The 18,531-nt window shown below is 33.0% G+C and overlaps 1 protein-coding gene and 12 non-coding genes across 16 annotated transcripts in view; 3 read left to right on the top strand and 10 right to left on the bottom strand.

Moving 5' to 3' along the window:
* LOC135959151 (tyrosine-protein phosphatase 10D-like) overlaps positions 1-18,531 on the top strand; it is a 248,264-nt gene that overhangs the window by 228,827 nt on the left and 906 nt on the right. Inside the window, exons 4-13 of one of the 4 annotated variants that reach the window (XM_065510198.1) lie at positions 2,759-3,040; positions 3,510-3,557; positions 7,062-8,159; positions 8,224-8,655; positions 8,737-9,827; positions 9,893-10,199; positions 10,694-11,376; positions 11,440-11,698; positions 11,759-11,887; positions 15,722-16,111. In XM_065510198.1, coding sequence (XP_065366270.1) covers positions 2,759-3,040; positions 3,510-3,557; positions 7,062-8,159; positions 8,224-8,655; positions 8,737-9,827; positions 9,893-10,199; positions 10,694-11,376; positions 11,440-11,698; positions 11,759-11,887; positions 15,722-15,960 — 4,568 coding nt within the window. In that variant the 3' untranslated portion in view covers positions 15,961-16,111. Of the gene's footprint in view, positions 1-2,758; positions 3,041-3,509; positions 3,558-7,061; positions 8,160-8,223; positions 8,656-8,736; positions 9,828-9,892; positions 10,200-10,693; positions 11,377-11,439; positions 11,699-11,758; positions 11,888-15,721; positions 16,112-18,531 lie in introns of those variants that run through there. The other 3 variants (XM_065510200.1, XM_065510199.1, XM_065510201.1) reach the window with 3 other exon arrangements.
* TRNAG-GCC (transfer RNA glycine (anticodon GCC)) lies at positions 140-210 on the top strand. The gene has a single exon. It is a non-coding gene; the product is annotated as a tRNA-Gly (tRNA).
* Positions 462-532, bottom strand: TRNAG-GCC (transfer RNA glycine (anticodon GCC)). Its single transcript has one exon. It is a non-coding gene; the product is annotated as a tRNA-Gly (tRNA).
* On the bottom strand, positions 934-1,004 carry TRNAG-GCC (transfer RNA glycine (anticodon GCC)). The gene has a single exon. It is a non-coding gene; the product is annotated as a tRNA-Gly (tRNA).
* On the bottom strand, positions 1,559-1,629 carry TRNAG-GCC (transfer RNA glycine (anticodon GCC)). Its single transcript has one exon. It is a non-coding gene; the product is annotated as a tRNA-Gly (tRNA).
* On the bottom strand, positions 2,326-2,396 carry TRNAG-GCC (transfer RNA glycine (anticodon GCC)). Its single transcript has one exon. It is a non-coding gene; the product is annotated as a tRNA-Gly (tRNA).
* Positions 2,610-2,680, bottom strand: TRNAG-GCC (transfer RNA glycine (anticodon GCC)). Its single transcript has one exon. It is a non-coding gene; the product is annotated as a tRNA-Gly (tRNA).
* On the bottom strand, positions 3,922-3,992 carry TRNAG-GCC (transfer RNA glycine (anticodon GCC)). The gene has a single exon. It is a non-coding gene; the product is annotated as a tRNA-Gly (tRNA).
* Positions 4,485-4,555, bottom strand: TRNAG-GCC (transfer RNA glycine (anticodon GCC)). Its single transcript has one exon. It is a non-coding gene; the product is annotated as a tRNA-Gly (tRNA).
* On the bottom strand, positions 5,052-5,122 carry TRNAG-GCC (transfer RNA glycine (anticodon GCC)). The gene has a single exon. It is a non-coding gene; the product is annotated as a tRNA-Gly (tRNA).
* On the bottom strand, positions 5,446-5,516 carry TRNAG-GCC (transfer RNA glycine (anticodon GCC)). The gene has a single exon. It is a non-coding gene; the product is annotated as a tRNA-Gly (tRNA).
* Positions 5,755-5,825, bottom strand: TRNAG-GCC (transfer RNA glycine (anticodon GCC)). The gene has a single exon. It is a non-coding gene; the product is annotated as a tRNA-Gly (tRNA).
* On the top strand, positions 14,742-14,955 carry LOC135959343 (small nucleolar RNA U3). Its single transcript, XR_010576547.1, has one exon. It is a non-coding gene; the product is annotated as a small nucleolar RNA U3 (small nucleolar RNA).

Genomic DNA, 18,531 nt, shown 5'->3' with positions numbered 1-18,531 from the left:
TTATCAATGGCCAGTGATAATTTATGAATATTTTATTGGAATTAATGCAGTTTTGTAGATAAGACTTATTGATTCGTTACTTAATTTACCCAATAGTTGGAAATTTATGTTTTGTTATTTAAGCGCCCGTTTTTTATAAGCATCGGTGGTTCAGTGGTAGAATGCTCGCCTGCCACGCGGGCGGCCCGGGTTCGATTCCCGGCCGATGCAATTTAAATTTTTTGGTTTATTTTTTTTTAACAAAAATACATATTTAAGCAGTTAAATTTAAAGATTATCTATCTATATGAAATTTACCAAACAAATACTAAAATCGGACCGTTCTTTTATTGGTTTAATTTTAAGTGTTTCATAGAAACTAACAACGGCCGAACAGAATGATTGTCAACAAATTGATCAATAGTTCACAATTTGTTATAATAAAAAATATGAACAAGCAATAAATATTTAAAATATTAGATTGCATCGGCCGGGAATCGAACCCGGGCCGCCCGCGTGGCAGGCGAGCATTCTACCACTGAACCACCGATGCTTATGCGTTGTTTCTATTTCCCCGCCATGTAAAATTAAACATTTAAACATTTTACACAAAATATTAAACGGAAAATGGAAAATCTCTAGTAAAGACTAGAACGAGATAAGAGTGATTTTTTAATTCAATTCTAAGACCATTTTTATTTAAAAGAAAGCTGCTCAACCTAAGATGAAGCTCATGATATGCTCCAATTCAATTTACGATTAGTAATACACATCTGCGGGACATTCACTTTCATCTCGAGCTAAAACCAATTCCATTTTTAACATATTTCACACATTTTCATCCATTTCTGCGATATTAAAATAAGAATTCTTAATTAATCTTATACTTAAAATTCCATTACAGTTTTCCATTTAGGATTTCATAAATCGAAAAGTAACTAAAAAGTTACTTTATGCATCGGCCGGGAATCGAACCCGGGCCGCCCGCGTGGCAGGCGAGCATTCTACCACTGAACCACCGATGCTTATGCGTCTTTTTTATATCTTTTCAAATCTGTATCTACTAAATATAATTATCAACTTCAAAATTTTACTAAAAATACATATAAAATTTAAATAATCTTTAACCCTTACTTTATAAACTGATTTAATTTTTTGATACATACCCAAATCCGTTCAGGGTCAATAAGAACGGATTAAGAACCACTTCACACAATACTATTTATTATATTTTATATAACCAGAGATAAACCAAAAAAAATGTGTTATGCATCGGCCGGGAATCGAACCCGAGCATTCTACCACTGAACCACCGATGCTTATGCGTCTATTCTATTTCTATGACATCAATAATTATGAAATTGCAATTCTTCTTAAAATATAAATTATTTGGTTTAATGCACTATATTATTTCAGTCTCAAATAAATCCATGAGGATTTATTGAATCCGTTTTTACTCCAATCAAGTCAATTTACTCATCCATTTTAAGGACTACATCAAAGGATTAAGCGCGCGAAGGACCTATCAACGCCCATACACCCTTATATTTTATAGGAGAATATCTAAAAAATAGTATTCTGCATCGGCCGGGAATCGAACCCGGGCCGCCCGCGTGGCAGGCGAGCATTCTACCACTGAACCACCGATGCTTATACAAGTATCGGAAAAAGTCATTATTAGAATTAGCCCAAACCCAAAAACTGAAATGATAATGTAACAGTCCTAAATGATTTGAGCTAAATCTTCAAAATATTAATATTTGCTTATACAATGTATAAGCAAATATTAATATTTTGTATTGTTTTAACTGGAATGTGTTTTTACCTCTGGTCGACTAATCAACAATTAATCTCCTTTTTCACAAGGGGATATACATCATTCTTTATAGATCGATGATTATTTGACCCATTTTTGATAGCTTCATATAACTCTCAATGTTACCAATGTTATCGTTCGTTTGATTTTTCTCAACATTCGTTATATCGAGTACAAAATTGTTGAAACGTTCGTTATATAAGGTAGTTAATGTTAAAAATATGGTTGTACGTTATATCGGATTTTCGTTAAAGTGAGATTCGTTATACCGGGATTTGCCTGTATTATGCATTACATCATGCTTTATATCCTGTACACTCACCTTTTGTGGGAATAATATCCTCTTCTTTGCAGGAAAAATTATAGCAAATTTGAAATCTTTAATAGCGATATCTGTAAACTCGGTTTAAGGATTAATGATCTTAAAATCATTTGTAATTGAAGCCATTTTTTGATCGCAAAGTAAATCTTCAAACTTTTTATTGAGAAAAGTAATCAAAATTCAATGTTAAACCGAAAAAAAAGTAAATTGCATCGGCCGGGAATCGAACCCGGGCCGCCCGCGTGGCAGGCGAGCATTCTACCACTGAACCACCGATGCTTATAAAACATATAGTTTTAAAAAGATTTCACTTAATATTTTCAAATAGATAATCTTGGAAAAAAGATTTATTAAAATTTATCATTTTACTCAAAAAAATCTATTTAATCTTTAACCAGTTTCCAATCAATTATAATCTAAATCAAAGATTAACTTAATTTAATACCTGATAAAGATTAGTCATTATTATCCTTCAGACAAAAAATATCGATCTGCATCGGCCGGGAATCGAACCCGGGCCGCCCGCGTGGCAGGCGAGCATTCTACCACTGAACCACCGATGCTCATAAAAAACATCTACGACAAATTACTTATATATTCATAGAAATTAATCTTAATTATATATTTTTTTATATTTTCAGCTCCTGATCCTCCCTCAAATCTGTCCGTACAGGTGCGTAGCAGTAAAAATGCTATAATCCAATGGTCACCACCGACTCAGGGAAATTATACAGCATTTAAAATCAAAGTACTTGGTTTATCTGAGGCTTCCAGCTCCTACAATAGAGTATTCCATGTTAATGACTCAACATTCCAACACAGTGCTAAAGAGTTAACGCCCGGTGCCACATATCAGGTGCAGGCCTATACCATTTACGATGGCAAAGAGTCGGTGGCCTATACAAGTCGAAATTTTACCACAAGTAAGTCACGCCAACACAATGCCACAAAACGACCAAATAAATGTTATTATTATTGATTTTAATTGTTATTCTATTTTATTTTATTTAATTTGTTGGTTTATGGTTTTATGGTTATCATTTATTTTATTAATAATTCAAATGTTTATTGTTTATTTTATGTTGTTATTGTTGTTGTTTTGATTTGATTTGTGTTTTAATTTATGAATTCATTTTGGTTGGATTTTAATTTTTGAGTTTTATGCTTTATTGAGTTTTAAATGGGTTTCCTTTCATTGGTTGTCTAATAAGGGTGTTTAATGGTTTATTTATATTATTATTATTTAAGTTTTATTTTAATATAAAATGTTACTAATCATAAAATTTAATTGTTTTTCCTCAAACAAAATCTAATAACACTACTACATACTTGTACTCAAAACAAAAATTTACTCACACTTTAAACCACACATTTTGAAAATCTATAAACTAGTACGGAGAACCAGACATAAAGATTTGCTGGATATTAAAATACTAAGAGGTAAAAAGGGTTTTCTATATAATAAATTAAATTAAAATTTATTGGACTTTATAAATCACTTATGTTTTTTTTATAAATTTATAGTTTGTGAGCACTTTAACCTAATTATCTTGCTATTTGGTTTATTGTCTACATATTCTTACATATAAACTATTATAAATATGTTTGCTATTTTAATAAATCTATTTTGCTTTTATCAAATATCTATTGAATATTTATTATTATTTGTGTGTAAGATTAATTTATGATTGTATGTTGTTATCAGTTTTATGTCTAAATATTTATTTATCAATTTACATATTTTATTTACTTTTATATTATAAATTCAATATATTTGCAAATATGTAATCACAAAAAAATTAGATGCATCGGCCGGGAATCGAACCCGGGCCGCCCGCGTGGCAGGCGAGCATTCTACCACTGAACCACCGATGCTTGTGAAAAACTGCTTTTAGAAAGTATTTCTAAATTTAAACTTAGTTGGAAATATTTTTCAAAACTTAGAATTAGTCTAAACCAGTCAGTCTAAATAAGTCAGAACCTTGATCTGTACTTGATTCGAGTGGTTTAAGAACTCCCTTAATAAATCACAAAATCATTTGAAACCCATTCGTGATATTATTATTAAACCGGTTTGGGTTTGTTAACAGATAACCGATGCTTATGAAAGAAAAAATCGAAAAGTACAGTATTTCGATTCACAAATCCAAGTACATACTCCCAACGTCTGTGGCACAAAATATCCTTTAAGCATGGAAATACCGGTAGTAGCATCAGATCTCTGAATCACAAGCGGCCAGTATTGGAGCTCATGCTTATTCATTAAGAGGTTTTCATTTTATTTAAGAAAGCTTAACTTCATTACAATAATTACCAGCCGATGTATTCATCAAATATTCATCTTAACTTTAAACAAAAAATTTAAATTGCATCGGCCGGGAATCGAACCCGGGCCGCCCGCGTGGCAGGCGAGCATTCTACCACTGAACCACCGATGCTTATGAAATATCTGTTTATATATTTGCAAGATTAAACCCAAAAAATTCTACAACATGTACCATAAAGGATTTTATAGAGGTTCGAAGGACCATATCGATGTGGATAAAGATTTGTAAACATTAATCCTAAATTTTTAAACAATTCCAAAGAAGAGTCTAACAAATGTAATATTTCAAGTCACAAATCCAATGGACCACATTTATATTTCTGTACTTATAAGGATTGCGGACTCATAACAATAACTGGCTTGAATTGGAGCTCAAGCTTATTTGATAATCTTTAAATATTAAAGTATCGGTCGTAGCATCAGATCACGGACTCATAACAAAAACTGTCTGGTATTGGAGCTCATGTTTATTTGTTAAGATTGTTCCACACGTTTTTTTAGTTCTATTCAAATTCTTAAGTGATCTTAGCTTCACTTGACCAATTTTCGTGGATCCAAACCTGTATAATCCCAATAAACTTCTTTACTTTAGTGCAAAAAAGTAGAATTGCATCGGCCGGGAATCGAACCCGGGCCGCCCGCGTGGCAGGCGAGCATTCTACCACTGAACCACCGATGCTTATACTAGATGGATAAAGATTTGTAAACGTAACTCTAAAATTAAGAATAAATTCCAGATAAGGTTCAAAGCTAATGGACCACATCTATATCCAACTACATATTGGCAAGGATTGTGGTACAAAAGATCCTTTAAGCATCGAAGTAGCCATAGTTCACGGAATCATAATAAACAGAAGAGTATTTTTTTAAGATTTTGTAGTTGTGTTAAATTCTATAAAAATTCTTAGGGAGAGCTCAGCTTCACTTGATATCTTCACTTGCATCTATGTCAGCTTAATACAATTCATTCATACTTAATAACATTAATCAAAAAATGTAAATTGCATCGGCCGGGAATCGAACCCGGGCCGCCCGCGTGGCAGGCGAGCATTCTACCACTGAACCACCGATGCTTATGAGATATCTTACATTATATTTGTCAACATTAAACTCAAAAAAGTATCCTACAAGCTAAATAAAGGGTTTTATAGAGGTTCGAAGGACCATATCGAATATTATATTATTATTCTTGAATTAAAAGAATAATGCCTGCATTTACTTTGATTGAATGCGAAAATAATGGAAAATTGTATGTGAATTTCCACTAAAATTGATATCTTTCAGCTTTTTCTAGTCAAAAAAGAAGTAAATTGCATCGGCCGGGAATCGAACCCGGGCCGCCCGCGTGGCAGGCGAGCATTCTACCACTGAACCACCGATGCTTACATAATTAGCTATTCGAATATTTTTTCAAGTTTGTACCTATGTATATATTGAATTCTATCCCTTCCAGTTCCGAAAAAATTTTAGGAAACTCTCTTAGTTTTAAAATGATTTTGGAGTGATAGCAAGTGATTCAAAAAATGCAGCATGGACATTTTTTCAAACACTTCCTATTCGAAATAGAGGAACTGGTAGTTGGTATTTAGAATTTCGTAAATAATTTATCTTTTTGCATGTTTTAAGTTTTATTTTTCCATATTTTATGTAAGTACTTTTTTTAATATTGTATAAATTTTAATCTTTTACTAAAACAATACAGAAAAATGCTTTTATTTTCCTTTTAACTCAATTTAATTTGTAGTTTTATTGAATACTAACAAATGCAATTTGTAAATTAATAATAAAAAAACAAGAATACTATTTAAGCATGCCTGCCAATATTTGATTGTTATTTGTAAATATTAAGGAAATTTTTTCCAATTCACATACTCCAATTGATCTGAAATTTTGAAAAAAAAAAAAATTATGTATGATAACTGTATGTTTGTTTGTAAATATATCCTCCACAATGAGAGAAAAGTTGCATATTAATTTTATCCATTTGTTGGTAGAATTTGTGTAAAAGTTAGAACTTTTCTAAATACCTAAACATCTGGATTGGTCTATATGTTTGCTGATAATCATCTTCCGTTCTAACTTTTACCTGAAACCTTTAAAAAGTATAAACTTTTTTATGATATTTAAAAGTATTCTTAGTGGAGGATATTTCAAAAATCGTTATGGCCGCATTTAAAACTGTTCTAGCTTTTGCCTGTTTTATTTTAACCCGATAAAGGATGTATACATATAATATTTTTCAGCAACACTATATTTTAAATATTCATATACAATATTATTGCCAGAATTAAAAACTCATATGAACAATTTTTGTTTTTTTTTTTATTCTCCTTTTTCTTTTTCCATGTGAATTCATTGAAAAATGTTCGCCACAACTTTATTTTTTGTTCTGTTTGTCGTGTATGCTTGCTTTCCTTCCATGCAACATAAAACCTCCAAACTCATCTCTGAATGTGTGTTTTTTAAAAAAAAAAAAAATCTCGCTCGTTCGTTCGCCCGCTCTTTGTTTGTTGCCACATCTATCTTTTGTGCTACTGAACCCATGTGAACATCAACATCATCATCGTCATCATCCACACATGCATCAATGTAAACACTTGCCACCCAACCCAAAATAGAACCCAATACACCGGGTAAATTTATCGTTTGGTTTCGTAATGAAACCACATTGCTCGTCCTTTGGCAGCCACCATATCCTGCTGGCATTTATACACATTATAAAGTGTCTATAGAACCGCCAGATGCCTTGGAAAGTGTTTTGTATGTGGAGAAAGAGGGTGAACCACCAGGACCGGCTCAGGCGGCCTTTAAGGGTTTAGTGCCCGGCCGTGCCTATAATATATCCGTGCAGACAATGTCAGAGGATGAGATATCCCTGCCAACCACCGCTCAATATCGTACAGTGCCATTACGACCGTTAAATGTAACATTTGACAAGGACTATATAACATCGAATTCGTTCCGGGTGCTGTGGGAGGCACCCAAAGGCGTTTCAGAGTTTGACAAATATCAGGTATCCTATGCGGCTTCAAGGCGCCAGCCTACAGTCACCAGATCAGATGATCCTATAGCGTATTTCGATTTTCGTGATATACCAGAACCGGGCAAAACATTTAATGTTATTGTCAAAACCGTTTCGGGGAAAGTTACTTCCTGGCCGGCCACAGGAGATGTCACGTTGCGTCCTCTGCCCGTTAGAAATTTACGTTCGTTTTGGGATGACAAAACCAATAATATGATTATAACCTGGGAACCTGATACAGCCTCAACACAAGATGAATATCGTATTGTTTATCATGAATTGGAGACATTTAATGGTGATACCAGTACCCTATCCACCGAAAGAACCAACTTTAGTTTAGAATCTCTATTGCCGGGACGCAATTATTCCGTTTCGGTGCAAGCTTTATCAAAGAAAATGGAATCCAATGAAACCACCATATATGTAGTGACTAGACCCTCTTCGCCCATTATCGAGGACTTGAAATCGATTAAAATGGGTTTGAATATTAGCTGGAAGAGTGATGTCAATTCGAAACAAGAACAATATGAGGTCTTGTACTCACGCAATGGCACCTCCGAATTGCGTACCGTATTTACCAAAGAATCACGTTTGGTTATTAAGAACCTACATCCCGGAGCTGGTTATGAAGTCAAAGTGTTTGCTGTTAGTCATAGTTTAAGGAGTGAACCTCATGCTTATTTCCAGGCTGTGTGTAAGTATTTCAAAAATAAAATTATTTTCAATACAAATTTAATATCATTTTCTTACATTTTCAGTTCCCAATCCTCCACTTAATTTAACCATAGAAACTGTTCGCAGTAATTCCGTATTGGCTCACTGGTCTCCTCCAGAAAACAGTGATTTCACCGAATATACCATACGCTATCGTACTGAATCGGAACAACAATGGGTACGTTTGCCCAGTGTACGCTCCACAGAGGCTGAAATCACCGACATGACCAAGGGTGAAAAGTACACAATACAGGTGAATAGTGTTAGTTTTACCGTGGAGAGTCCTACGCCACAAGAGGTCAATACCACCGTACCACCCAATCCGGTATCGAATATTATTCCCTTGGTGGATTCTCGCAATATAACACTGGAGTGGCCTAAGCCAGAGGGAAGAGTTGAATCGTATATACTTAAGTGGTGGCCCACCGATAATCCATCGAAGACACAGACTAAAAATGTCTCCGAAAATAAATCAGGTAAGAAGAAAATAAACCTCTATGGATCAAAAAATTAATTTTTTAAATATTTAATTCAATAATTTCTTTCTCCTTTAACAGCCGACGATATTTCCACCGTACGCGTCCTCATTGGCGATCTAATGCCGGGCGTGCAATACAAATTTGATATACAAACCACTTCATATGGCATTTACTCCGGCACCACTCACCTATCTACACGCACCATGCCTCTTATACAGTCAGAAGTTGTTGTGGTCAACGATAAGCAGGAAGATGAACGTGATACCATAACGCTATCCTATACACCCACCCCACAATCTTCCTCGAAATTTGATATCTATCGCTTTTCCTTGGGCGATCAAGAGATAAAAGACAAAGAGAAATTGGCCAATGATACAGATCGCAAGGTAACATTTACTGGTTTAGTGCCCGGTCGTCTGTACAATATCACTGTATGGACTGTAAGTGGTGGAGTTTCTAGTTTACCCATACAACGGCAGGATAGATTATTCCCCGAACCCATAACTCAATTACACGCCACAAATATTACCGATACCGAGATTTCCTTAAGATGGGATATACCTAAGGGGGAATTTAATGATTTCGATGTGCAATATTTAACCGCCGACAATATATTAGCCCAGAATATTACCAACAAGAATGAAATAACCATAAATGATCTCAAACCTCATCGCAATTATACCTTCACGGTGGTGGTTAGGTCTGGCACTGAATCGTCAGTATTACGCAGCAGTTCTCCCTTATCGGCCAGTTTTAGTACAAATGAAGCTGTACCCGGTAAAGTAGAGAGATTCCATCCCATTAATGTGGAACCCAGTGAAGTTCTGTTTGAATGGTTGTTGCCTCAAAGTGAGGCCAATGGTGTTATCAGACAATTCTCCATAACCTACATGAATGTTAATAATGTAACGGAAAGAAAAACTTTGGACTTTGATTCATCGGAAGCGACGGGTTCTATCAAAAATCTAAAGCCTGGTGAGACCTATGTTTTCAAAATACAAGCTAAAACTTCTATAGGCTATGGTCCCGAAAGAGAGTACAAACAAACTATGCCTATATTAGCCCCACCCCGACCAGCTACCCAAGTGGTGCCCACAGAGGTTTATCGCAGTTCAGCAACAATACAAATAAGATTTAGGAAAAACTATTTCTCAGACCAAAATGGACCGGTAAGAATTCTTTTAATTATATCCATCGAATTTATAAAACAAAAGTGTTTAATTATATTTTTTAGGTACGCATGTATACCATTATTGTGGCTGAAGATGATACCAAAAATGCTTCCGGCTTGGAAATGCCCAGTTGGCATGATGTCCAGTCTTATAGCGTTTGGTTGCCCTATCAAGCTGTTGAACCTTATTATCCTTTTGAAAATCGTTCCGTAGAAGATTTCACTATTGGTACTGAGAACTGTGATAATCGCAAGAGCGGCTATTGTAATGGCCCTTTGAAGTCTGGCACTACATATCGTGTTAAAGTTCGTGCTTTCACTGCTCCCGATAAATTCACCGATACTGCTTACAGTTTTCCCATACAAACCGGTAAGTTTAATGGTTAACAAAGATTAAATACTTATAATAAGTCAAAAATCAAGTTCAAAATTCTTTAAATATTTTGGAGAAATGAAAGGAACTTAGTTCTATCCTATGGTAAGGAGTTTTTATATCAATTTGTTTTCCGAGACATACATTTCTTTGCTTCCTTTAAAGAAGATTATTACTTTTAGAAGGTCCTTCTACAAATCTATACAAGAAATACTCAGAACTATTTGCCTTCTGCATAATTTGTAATAGAAGTCATTTAAATCTAATATTTTTATTATCTCAATCATAATTTTTTTTCGAAAACACCTTAAAAATCTTATTTCAAAACTTTATTCTAAAATTATTTTATGTCTTGCTTAAAAACAAAAGATTTGCTAACTTCACCCGGTAAGTAGACAGGCGGCACTAATTCTTAAAATACAAACTAAACTAGATTAAAAACAATTTAATAACATACATATTTATATTCTTCCCCTTTGACCGTTCTCTAGATCAAGACAACACTTCTTTGATTGTTGCCGTTACGGTGCCATTGACAATTATTTTGATATTACTCGTAACATTAGTCTTTTACAAGAGACGTCGTAATAATTGTCGCAAAGCAACTAAAGATTCTCGAGCCAATGATAATATGTCGCTGCCAGACAGTGTGATTGAACAGAATCGTCCGGTATTGATTAAAAACTTTGCCGAACATTATCGCATGATGTCGGCTGACTCAGATTTTCGATTTTCCGAAGAGTTTGATGAACTTAAACATGTGGGACGCGATCAGCCCTGTACATTTGCCGATCTACCTTGCAATCGGCCTAAAAATCGTTTTACCAACATTTTGCCATACGATCACTCGCGTTTCAAACTACAGCCAGTGGATGATGATGAAGGTTCCGACTATATAAATGCCAATTATGTGCCTGGCCATAATAGTCCTAGAGAGTTTATAGTGACCCAGGGACCGTTGCACTCTACACGCGATGATTTCTGGCGTATGAGTTGGGAGAGCAATTCTAGGGCCATTGTTATGTTGACCAGAACTTTTGAAAAGGGTCGTGAGAAATGTGATCAATATTGGCCAAATGATACCGTACCAGTATTTTATGGTGATATTAAAGTTCAAATATTAAATGATAGTCATTATCCAGATTGGATTATGACCGAATTTATGGTGTGCAGGGTAAGTTTGATAATGTTTTCTAAACCCTTAATCTTAATTATTAAATTTGTTTGATTTTAATAGGGCAGTGAACAAAGAATTGTGCGCCATTTCCATTTCACCACCTGGCCAGATTTTGGTGTACCCAATCCACCTCAAACGTTGGTGCGTTTTGTTAGAGCCTTCCGCGATCGTATTGGTACCGAACAGCGACCTATTGTGGTGCACTGTAGTGCTGGTGTAGGACGTTCGGGTACATTTATAACATTGGATCGTATTTTACAACAGATTAATACCTCCGATTTTGTGGATATCTTTGGTATTGTTTATGCCATGAGAAAAGGTATGTTAGAAATTAATTAATCAAATTAAATTATATTTAAAATTTTTTTTTGTTTTCCAGAACGTGTTTGGATGGTGCAAACGGAACAACAGTATATTTGCATCCATCAATGTCTGTTGGCTGTGTTAGAGGGTAAAGAAAATATTGTGGGTCCTCCACGAGAAATGCATGATAATGAAGGCTATGAAGGTATGTTGAAAAAGTTTATGTTTTCTTTTATTTTATTTTTGGCTAAAATTGGTTTCTGGGTTTTTTATTAAAACAAAAAAGAAAATATGTAAAAAAGGTTTACAATTTTGCTGCATAGGTTATAAATAAGCAATAAGTCGTTAAGAAAAGAAATTTTTAAAATCAAGGTTTTTATAATCTAACCAAAATCTATTTTTAGTATAATAAAATTAATATTTTAATCAAACTTAATACAGAATGGCATAAAACATATTGCTTTATTTTTTCAATTAAAAATTTAAAACTGAATTAGATTCCCATTAGTTTCATGCCAAACTTTATAAGAGAATCTGATTTATTTGCTAATTTAACGATATCATTTTTGTTTTCCATTTCATTTGTTTCATTTTGCGCTTTTATTGCATTGTCATGATTCCGAATTTGGCTAATAAATTGCTGAAACAGTATGCTGCTCTATTATCGCCCCGAAAGTATCAACCGAAAGTTTTTTCAAACGTATTGAATTCATTCTTTATAGAATTAATGGATCTTTGTGAATGCTTTGAAAGTAAAGTAGTTTGAAATTATTTCGGTTGTGATTTAACAAACAATCTAATTTAAAAAACTCGAAGGAGTATTTAATCTGTCATATTTATCAAATATATTTTTATCAAGAAAATTCTCCTATATCAATTATTAATCGACGATCTCCTTATGCTCATGAGTCATGATTATTCCTTCCTATTTCCAGTCAATTGATGTGTTTGACATCTTTCAATAGCCTTTTCAATGATGTTTTCGAAGATAAAATGGAATTTTAGCAACTAGGAGTAAACATTTTCCTCTTAATCCATGTTTAAAATCATTAAGCAAGTCGATTTATTACATTCATCTTTTAATTCAAGTATTTAATTATAAATCGGTTGTCGAAAACCCTTTAGTAAAAAATAATATTGATACAGGCGAAATAATTGTACCCGGAACGATAATATTAAGCAAAATGTTAAGCCTGAAGAATAAAACGCATACTATACTCACGTTTTGACGAGTCTGAATCAATAATGTTTTATCCATAGAGAAATATACATAGAGCGGAAACTTTGCTGTCAACGACCTAACTCATTTGTCAAAAACCTAAGAGATGATAATGTATTAGAAAAAAAAAACTATGTCAAAAAAACTACCCTCGTATGTGTAATTATTTCGAGTAATTTTTTTTTTCTTGTTACCGCTCTATGGTTTTATCTATAGAGAAACATAGAGAGGAAACTAGAAACATACTTAAACAAAAGAATTAATCAAAATAATCACACATACGAGTCTTGTTTTTGTTTTCACATAGTCTTTTCTACTAATACATTCTCACCGCTTCTGACAACTGAGTTAAGTCTTTGACAGGAGAGTCTTTTCTCTATGGTTTTATCTTTTAGCTGTTATATTAACCCTAAAAAAATATTTCATATTCAAAAGTACAATAGTACTCCTGCGACTTATTTGATACTTTCAAACTATTTTTAATATTTTACAAATTCCTGTAGTTTCAGAATGATTTTCTACTAAAGCTAAAGCCATAGAGAAAACACATAGAGCGGAAACTCTTATGTCAAAAACCTAAGTGGTGAGAATGTATTATTAAAAAAAACTATGTGAAAACAAAAACAACACTCGTATGTGTAACTTTTTTGTTTGAATTTTTTTCGAGTTTCCGCTCTATGTTCTCTATGGCTAAAGCATTTTATATACAATATTGTGTAATAGTATTTTCTATATAAAATCCTTTTTATAACAGTATTTTATGTAGAAAATCTTGTATTTAACAGTATTTGATAAAGAAAATTTTCAGTATAACTGTATTTTCTATACAAAATGTTCAGTATAATATCACTCTCCATAGAAAATCGTGTGTGTAACAGTATTTTCACTAAAAAATCTTCAGTATAACAGTACTTTCTATTGAAAGGAGTATTTTCTGTAGCAAAACTTCAGTATAACATTATTTTTTATAGAAAATTTTCAGTATAACAGTACTTTCTATAGAAAATCTTCAGTATAACAGTATTTTATATATGTACATATAAAGTCTTCCATATAATACTATTTTATAAAGAAAATCTTTAGTATAACAGTATTTTCTATAAGAAATCTTTTGTTAACAGTATTTTTATAGACAATTTATGACGCTTATAAAAAATTCAATATTTTCGGGCAATAATTTTTTAAATATTTTGAACGTATTCAAACTGGGTCAAATACTTCTGGATGTATATATACTAGAAACATGTCATTTTATACTAAAACAACGCAATTTAAGGCTATTTTATAGTGTTTTGTTTTAATAAAATATTTGAAACTGGCATCACTGTAACCAGTAAAAGCCTTAAATTAAAAGCTTTCAGTTAACAGATATTAATGTAAATGTAGTCTATTTTTAAAACTGTTAATACTACAAAAGCTTCATAGTAACAGAAATATGTAAATTTCTACAAAGGGTCTGTTAACAGCACACTAAATGAGTGACTACATATGTTTACTAACCTAAAATGACGTCAAAATACCTCAAACCACACATTTACAAAACAACAAGAAAATACTTCAACCCTGTTGCTATAGCCAACCATTCAGACCCAGCTATATAAAATAATACAAAAACAATTATACAAATATATGTATGTGTTTGTTGTTTTTCATGCCCTCTTATCGCTTGTGTGTGGGGCCCCCTTTTACTATCCATACATTAGTCAGTTATCCACTAAAATCTGTATATTGTACGTTTTATTTACAAATTTTTTGTTTCGTTGTGTATTTTTTCTTTAGAATTCTCATTCAGTTTGTAGAAATTTCATTAGATATAGTTTTAGTTGGGCAACGAAAAGTTAAGACTATACTTCACAGGATCATTTCTGTAGTCAGTCTTCATTTATTTTCATTGCAAAATGAAAAACACTAAAACCGCGATGAGGAGGTGTATCGTTTTATCTGTAGCGTGAGGTTTTGAACTTTGCCTTTTATTTTCATCTTACCGATGGAATTAAGGCAATGTTTCTTCGATGATCGCTTGGTTTACACGGATAGAACGACTTCTGAGTGGCTTTTTTATAAGAATCAATTTCAAAAACAAACAAAAAATAAATACTTTAGGATAAATTGGTGGTAAAGTTAGGTGGACCGATTTTGAAAAATACTTTTTACACAAATTTTTATTGTGGAATTATGTAAAATTATTTTATTTTTTTATATTTTTATAAATGTTATTTTTGGCGCGATTTCCTAAATTTATTGTTCTGATTGGATGGGAACGAACTTAAATTATAGAAAATTCTCTATATCACACTTAAAAACAAATCCTTTATAGAAAATTCAGTAATACAGAAGATAATACTAAATATTGTTACAAGATTTTCTATAGAAATTGTTTTACAAAGTATTTTCTAAAGAAAATACTGTTATACACAAGATTTTCTATAGAAAATAAATACTGTTATACACACGATTTTCTATAATTTAGTGTTATTTAAACGTTCTACAACACGATGTTCTAGAATTGTAGTCCTAGATCATATCAGAAACCTTTGCAAAATTGAAAACCTTTATTTTACATATTTAAACAAAATAATAACTTTACTATTTAGCTGCTGCTGGTTTAATTAAATAAAGCCTCTTTTTTGGTGTTGGGTTTAAATTTGTAACTAACAAAACACAAAAAACTATTTTTCTTTTTCTTCCATCTTAAAAAACAAACAAACTTGCTTCCATTTATTAAAAATAATTAAAATTTTCACCAAAAAAACATCATCATATGCACATAAACATCAAACAAACAAAAAAATCTACAATCCCTCGCTTTTAAACGCTTAGGCCAACAACCTCAATACGATGAAAATGGTGAAATTATAGCCACCATCGAGGGACACAATGAAATGCATGACACCCTGCAGCCGGAAGATGCAGAAGCTATTGATCATGAAAATGCCGCCATCATACACGATGATCAACAACCGCTAACGGGTTTTGGAGGAGCAGCCGTACACAGTACTTCGATGAGTTCATTTGGCAATGTTGCCCAGGTCTACAACACCGATTCGATGGACAGATGACATACGGCCAATCAGAACGATAACAACAATTCCGTGGTTATCGTTCTGGTTGACAATAAGCCCAGTTCGATGATCTGCAAGGAAGGTTCCATAGATGTGATCAGCATCGGTAATAGCAGTGGTGGTAATACAAGTAACAATAGTGCCAATTCGCAACAACTGCTTCATGGCGGTGCCACAACCATAACAAATGGTCACAATACTTTACAACATAGACGTAAATCACAATTAATAACATTTAGTGCATCATCCTGTGATATTAAGAATAGTCTTAGCCATGAAATAATTATGATTAATAACAATTCGAATGCCAATTCAAATAGCAACAGCCAAAATGTACCCAGTAGCCATGGTCGTGGTAGTTTTGTGGGCAGCATTGGCAGTAACTCACAGATACATGCCAATACACGCCTAAGTTTTGCGGAAGAAGATATAATGATTATACCACAAAATGGCCAACATCAGCAGCAGCCGCAACAAAAACACCACCACCAACAGCAAAATGGTTCACTATCGGGTTCTGGCACTGGCTCCGGCAGTGGTTGTGAATCAGTGGGAGGCCATAATAACGAACTGGAGGATGATGTCTTTCGTCGTCACTCCCTGGAGGTGGACGAAGAGGCTCAAGAGGCCCTGTACAATGAAGAGTACGGCACACATATCGAAACCAAATCGAATAATGCCAACGATGATAGTGGCGGTGGCAGCTATGAGGATTCTCATGCTCTGCACAGCTCTCTGGGCGGCAGTAATCGCAATAGCTTGGAAAAGGATGACGACGAGATCGATGTGGATGTGATTAGCACCGATGTGAGTTGTTATGATCAGTTGTTGGGCAGCAGTTGTAATACGCGCAATGATGATGATGAAATTGCCACCATTGTGGGGGATGGTGAAAATTATACGAAATTATCGAAACATGCTTTGAAAACGAGTCTTAATGGTGGTGGTTCGTATGGTGTGGTTAATGGTAGTGGTGGTCTTGGTGAAAATGGTGGCATTATTTATGCCAATCCGTTTATGGGTTTGTAAACGATTTTTTTTAATATATATTTTTATTAAGTGTACTCTCTATATTATTTGTAATTGTAATTATTTCTTTTTGGTTGTGGTAATTAAAACTTTTGTTTAATTTTATTTTTAATCTCAACAGTTTAACAAAGCTCTTGTGAACATTTGTAAAACCTAAAACTATAAAAAAAATTGTTTTTATCGGCCCAAAAATAAGAGTCCATTTAAATGTATCCATTAGTTCTTATAACCATCTAAAACTTGGGAAATAATGCGTAATTAGTTTCGAAAATTATCTTCAAAATGTATATGAACTACACATTGTAAAAAACCGAATTGCCCTTGTTAATAAATGTCCGACAAAGGTTCCAATGAATTAATTAATTATTTATATAATTAATTCCATATTGAATCACTCAAGATTTCTTTATAACAAATCCATTGCAAAATGGTTTTACAACACTTTTTGAATGATTAAATTTTTCATCACTTCAAATCTATTACAAATAGGCTTTAGTCAATGTTTTTCAATTTAGTTCCTTCCCTTTAATTCAAAACCATTACGAAATTGTTTTTTCTCAATTCATTTTGTAAATGATGATAAAAAAACACACACAATTTAATGAAGAATAAATATTTTCATTCAATTTGAATTTACAAACATTTAATCATTCAAAGGTTGAATGAATTCTATTTAAATAATAACCTATGATTGAAGCTAAAGAATTAGTTTTTTTTAAATGGATTTACGGAATGAATTGCTGACATTTTTAATTCTTAATTAAACTCAAATTTAATTAATTAATTCTAAACTCTGATAACAGATCGTGCTTTAAAAGTAATTTAAAATTTATTACATTTCTAACCTCTCTATTTTAGTAAACTTTGTACTACAGAGTGTAAAACTTGATCCTCTGAAGTATGAACAAGATTTCACAGATCGTATATTTTACAAATGTAGACCAATTTTTCTGAATTTTATAAAAATTTTAAATTTTAATTTTTAACATATTTATTAACAAGAAGTTTTTTCCGTTCACCCAAAAACATGCCCAATCAGGTCAGCTTTTATACAAATGCTGAAATTTTTACGAAGCCATGTTTTGAACTTAAAAATACACGATTAAAATAAACTATATTTAAGCAGTGCATGCTTTTCTGAGTTCCCCCAATGTTGATCTCGAATATGTAACTAAAGGGTGGACAAATTTGAGGTTATGAAATAAATTAGAAGTCAAATGATGAAATGTCAAGAATTGAGCTATCATCCTTTGAACAATGAATTTTAATTGTGAAAGTTTACTATCAAAATGGTGAACATTTGACTGCATCGAGCAGCTTTTACAGGCTATGCTTTTTGGTGACAATTTGCTAATGTTGAGACACACCGCCGGTCAAACAATCTAGTTGTTACATGAAAAGAAATTGTTATTGTGATTTAACGCCGCAGAATTATTTTCTCTAGAGCTATTTCAAAACCATGTTTATTTATGACCTCGTTATTGTGATTTAACGCCGCAGAATTATATTCTCTGGAGCCATTTCAAAACCGTGTTTATT

The sequence above is a fragment of the Calliphora vicina genome, chromosome 4 (assembly GCF_958450345.1).
Source record: "Calliphora vicina chromosome 4, idCalVici1.1, whole genome shotgun sequence".
Classification (NCBI taxonomy): Eukaryota; Metazoa; Arthropoda; class Insecta; order Diptera; family Calliphoridae; genus Calliphora; species Calliphora vicina.
The sequence above is the reverse complement of the archived record's forward strand: the minus strand, read 5'-3'. Positions and strand labels throughout refer to the sequence as shown.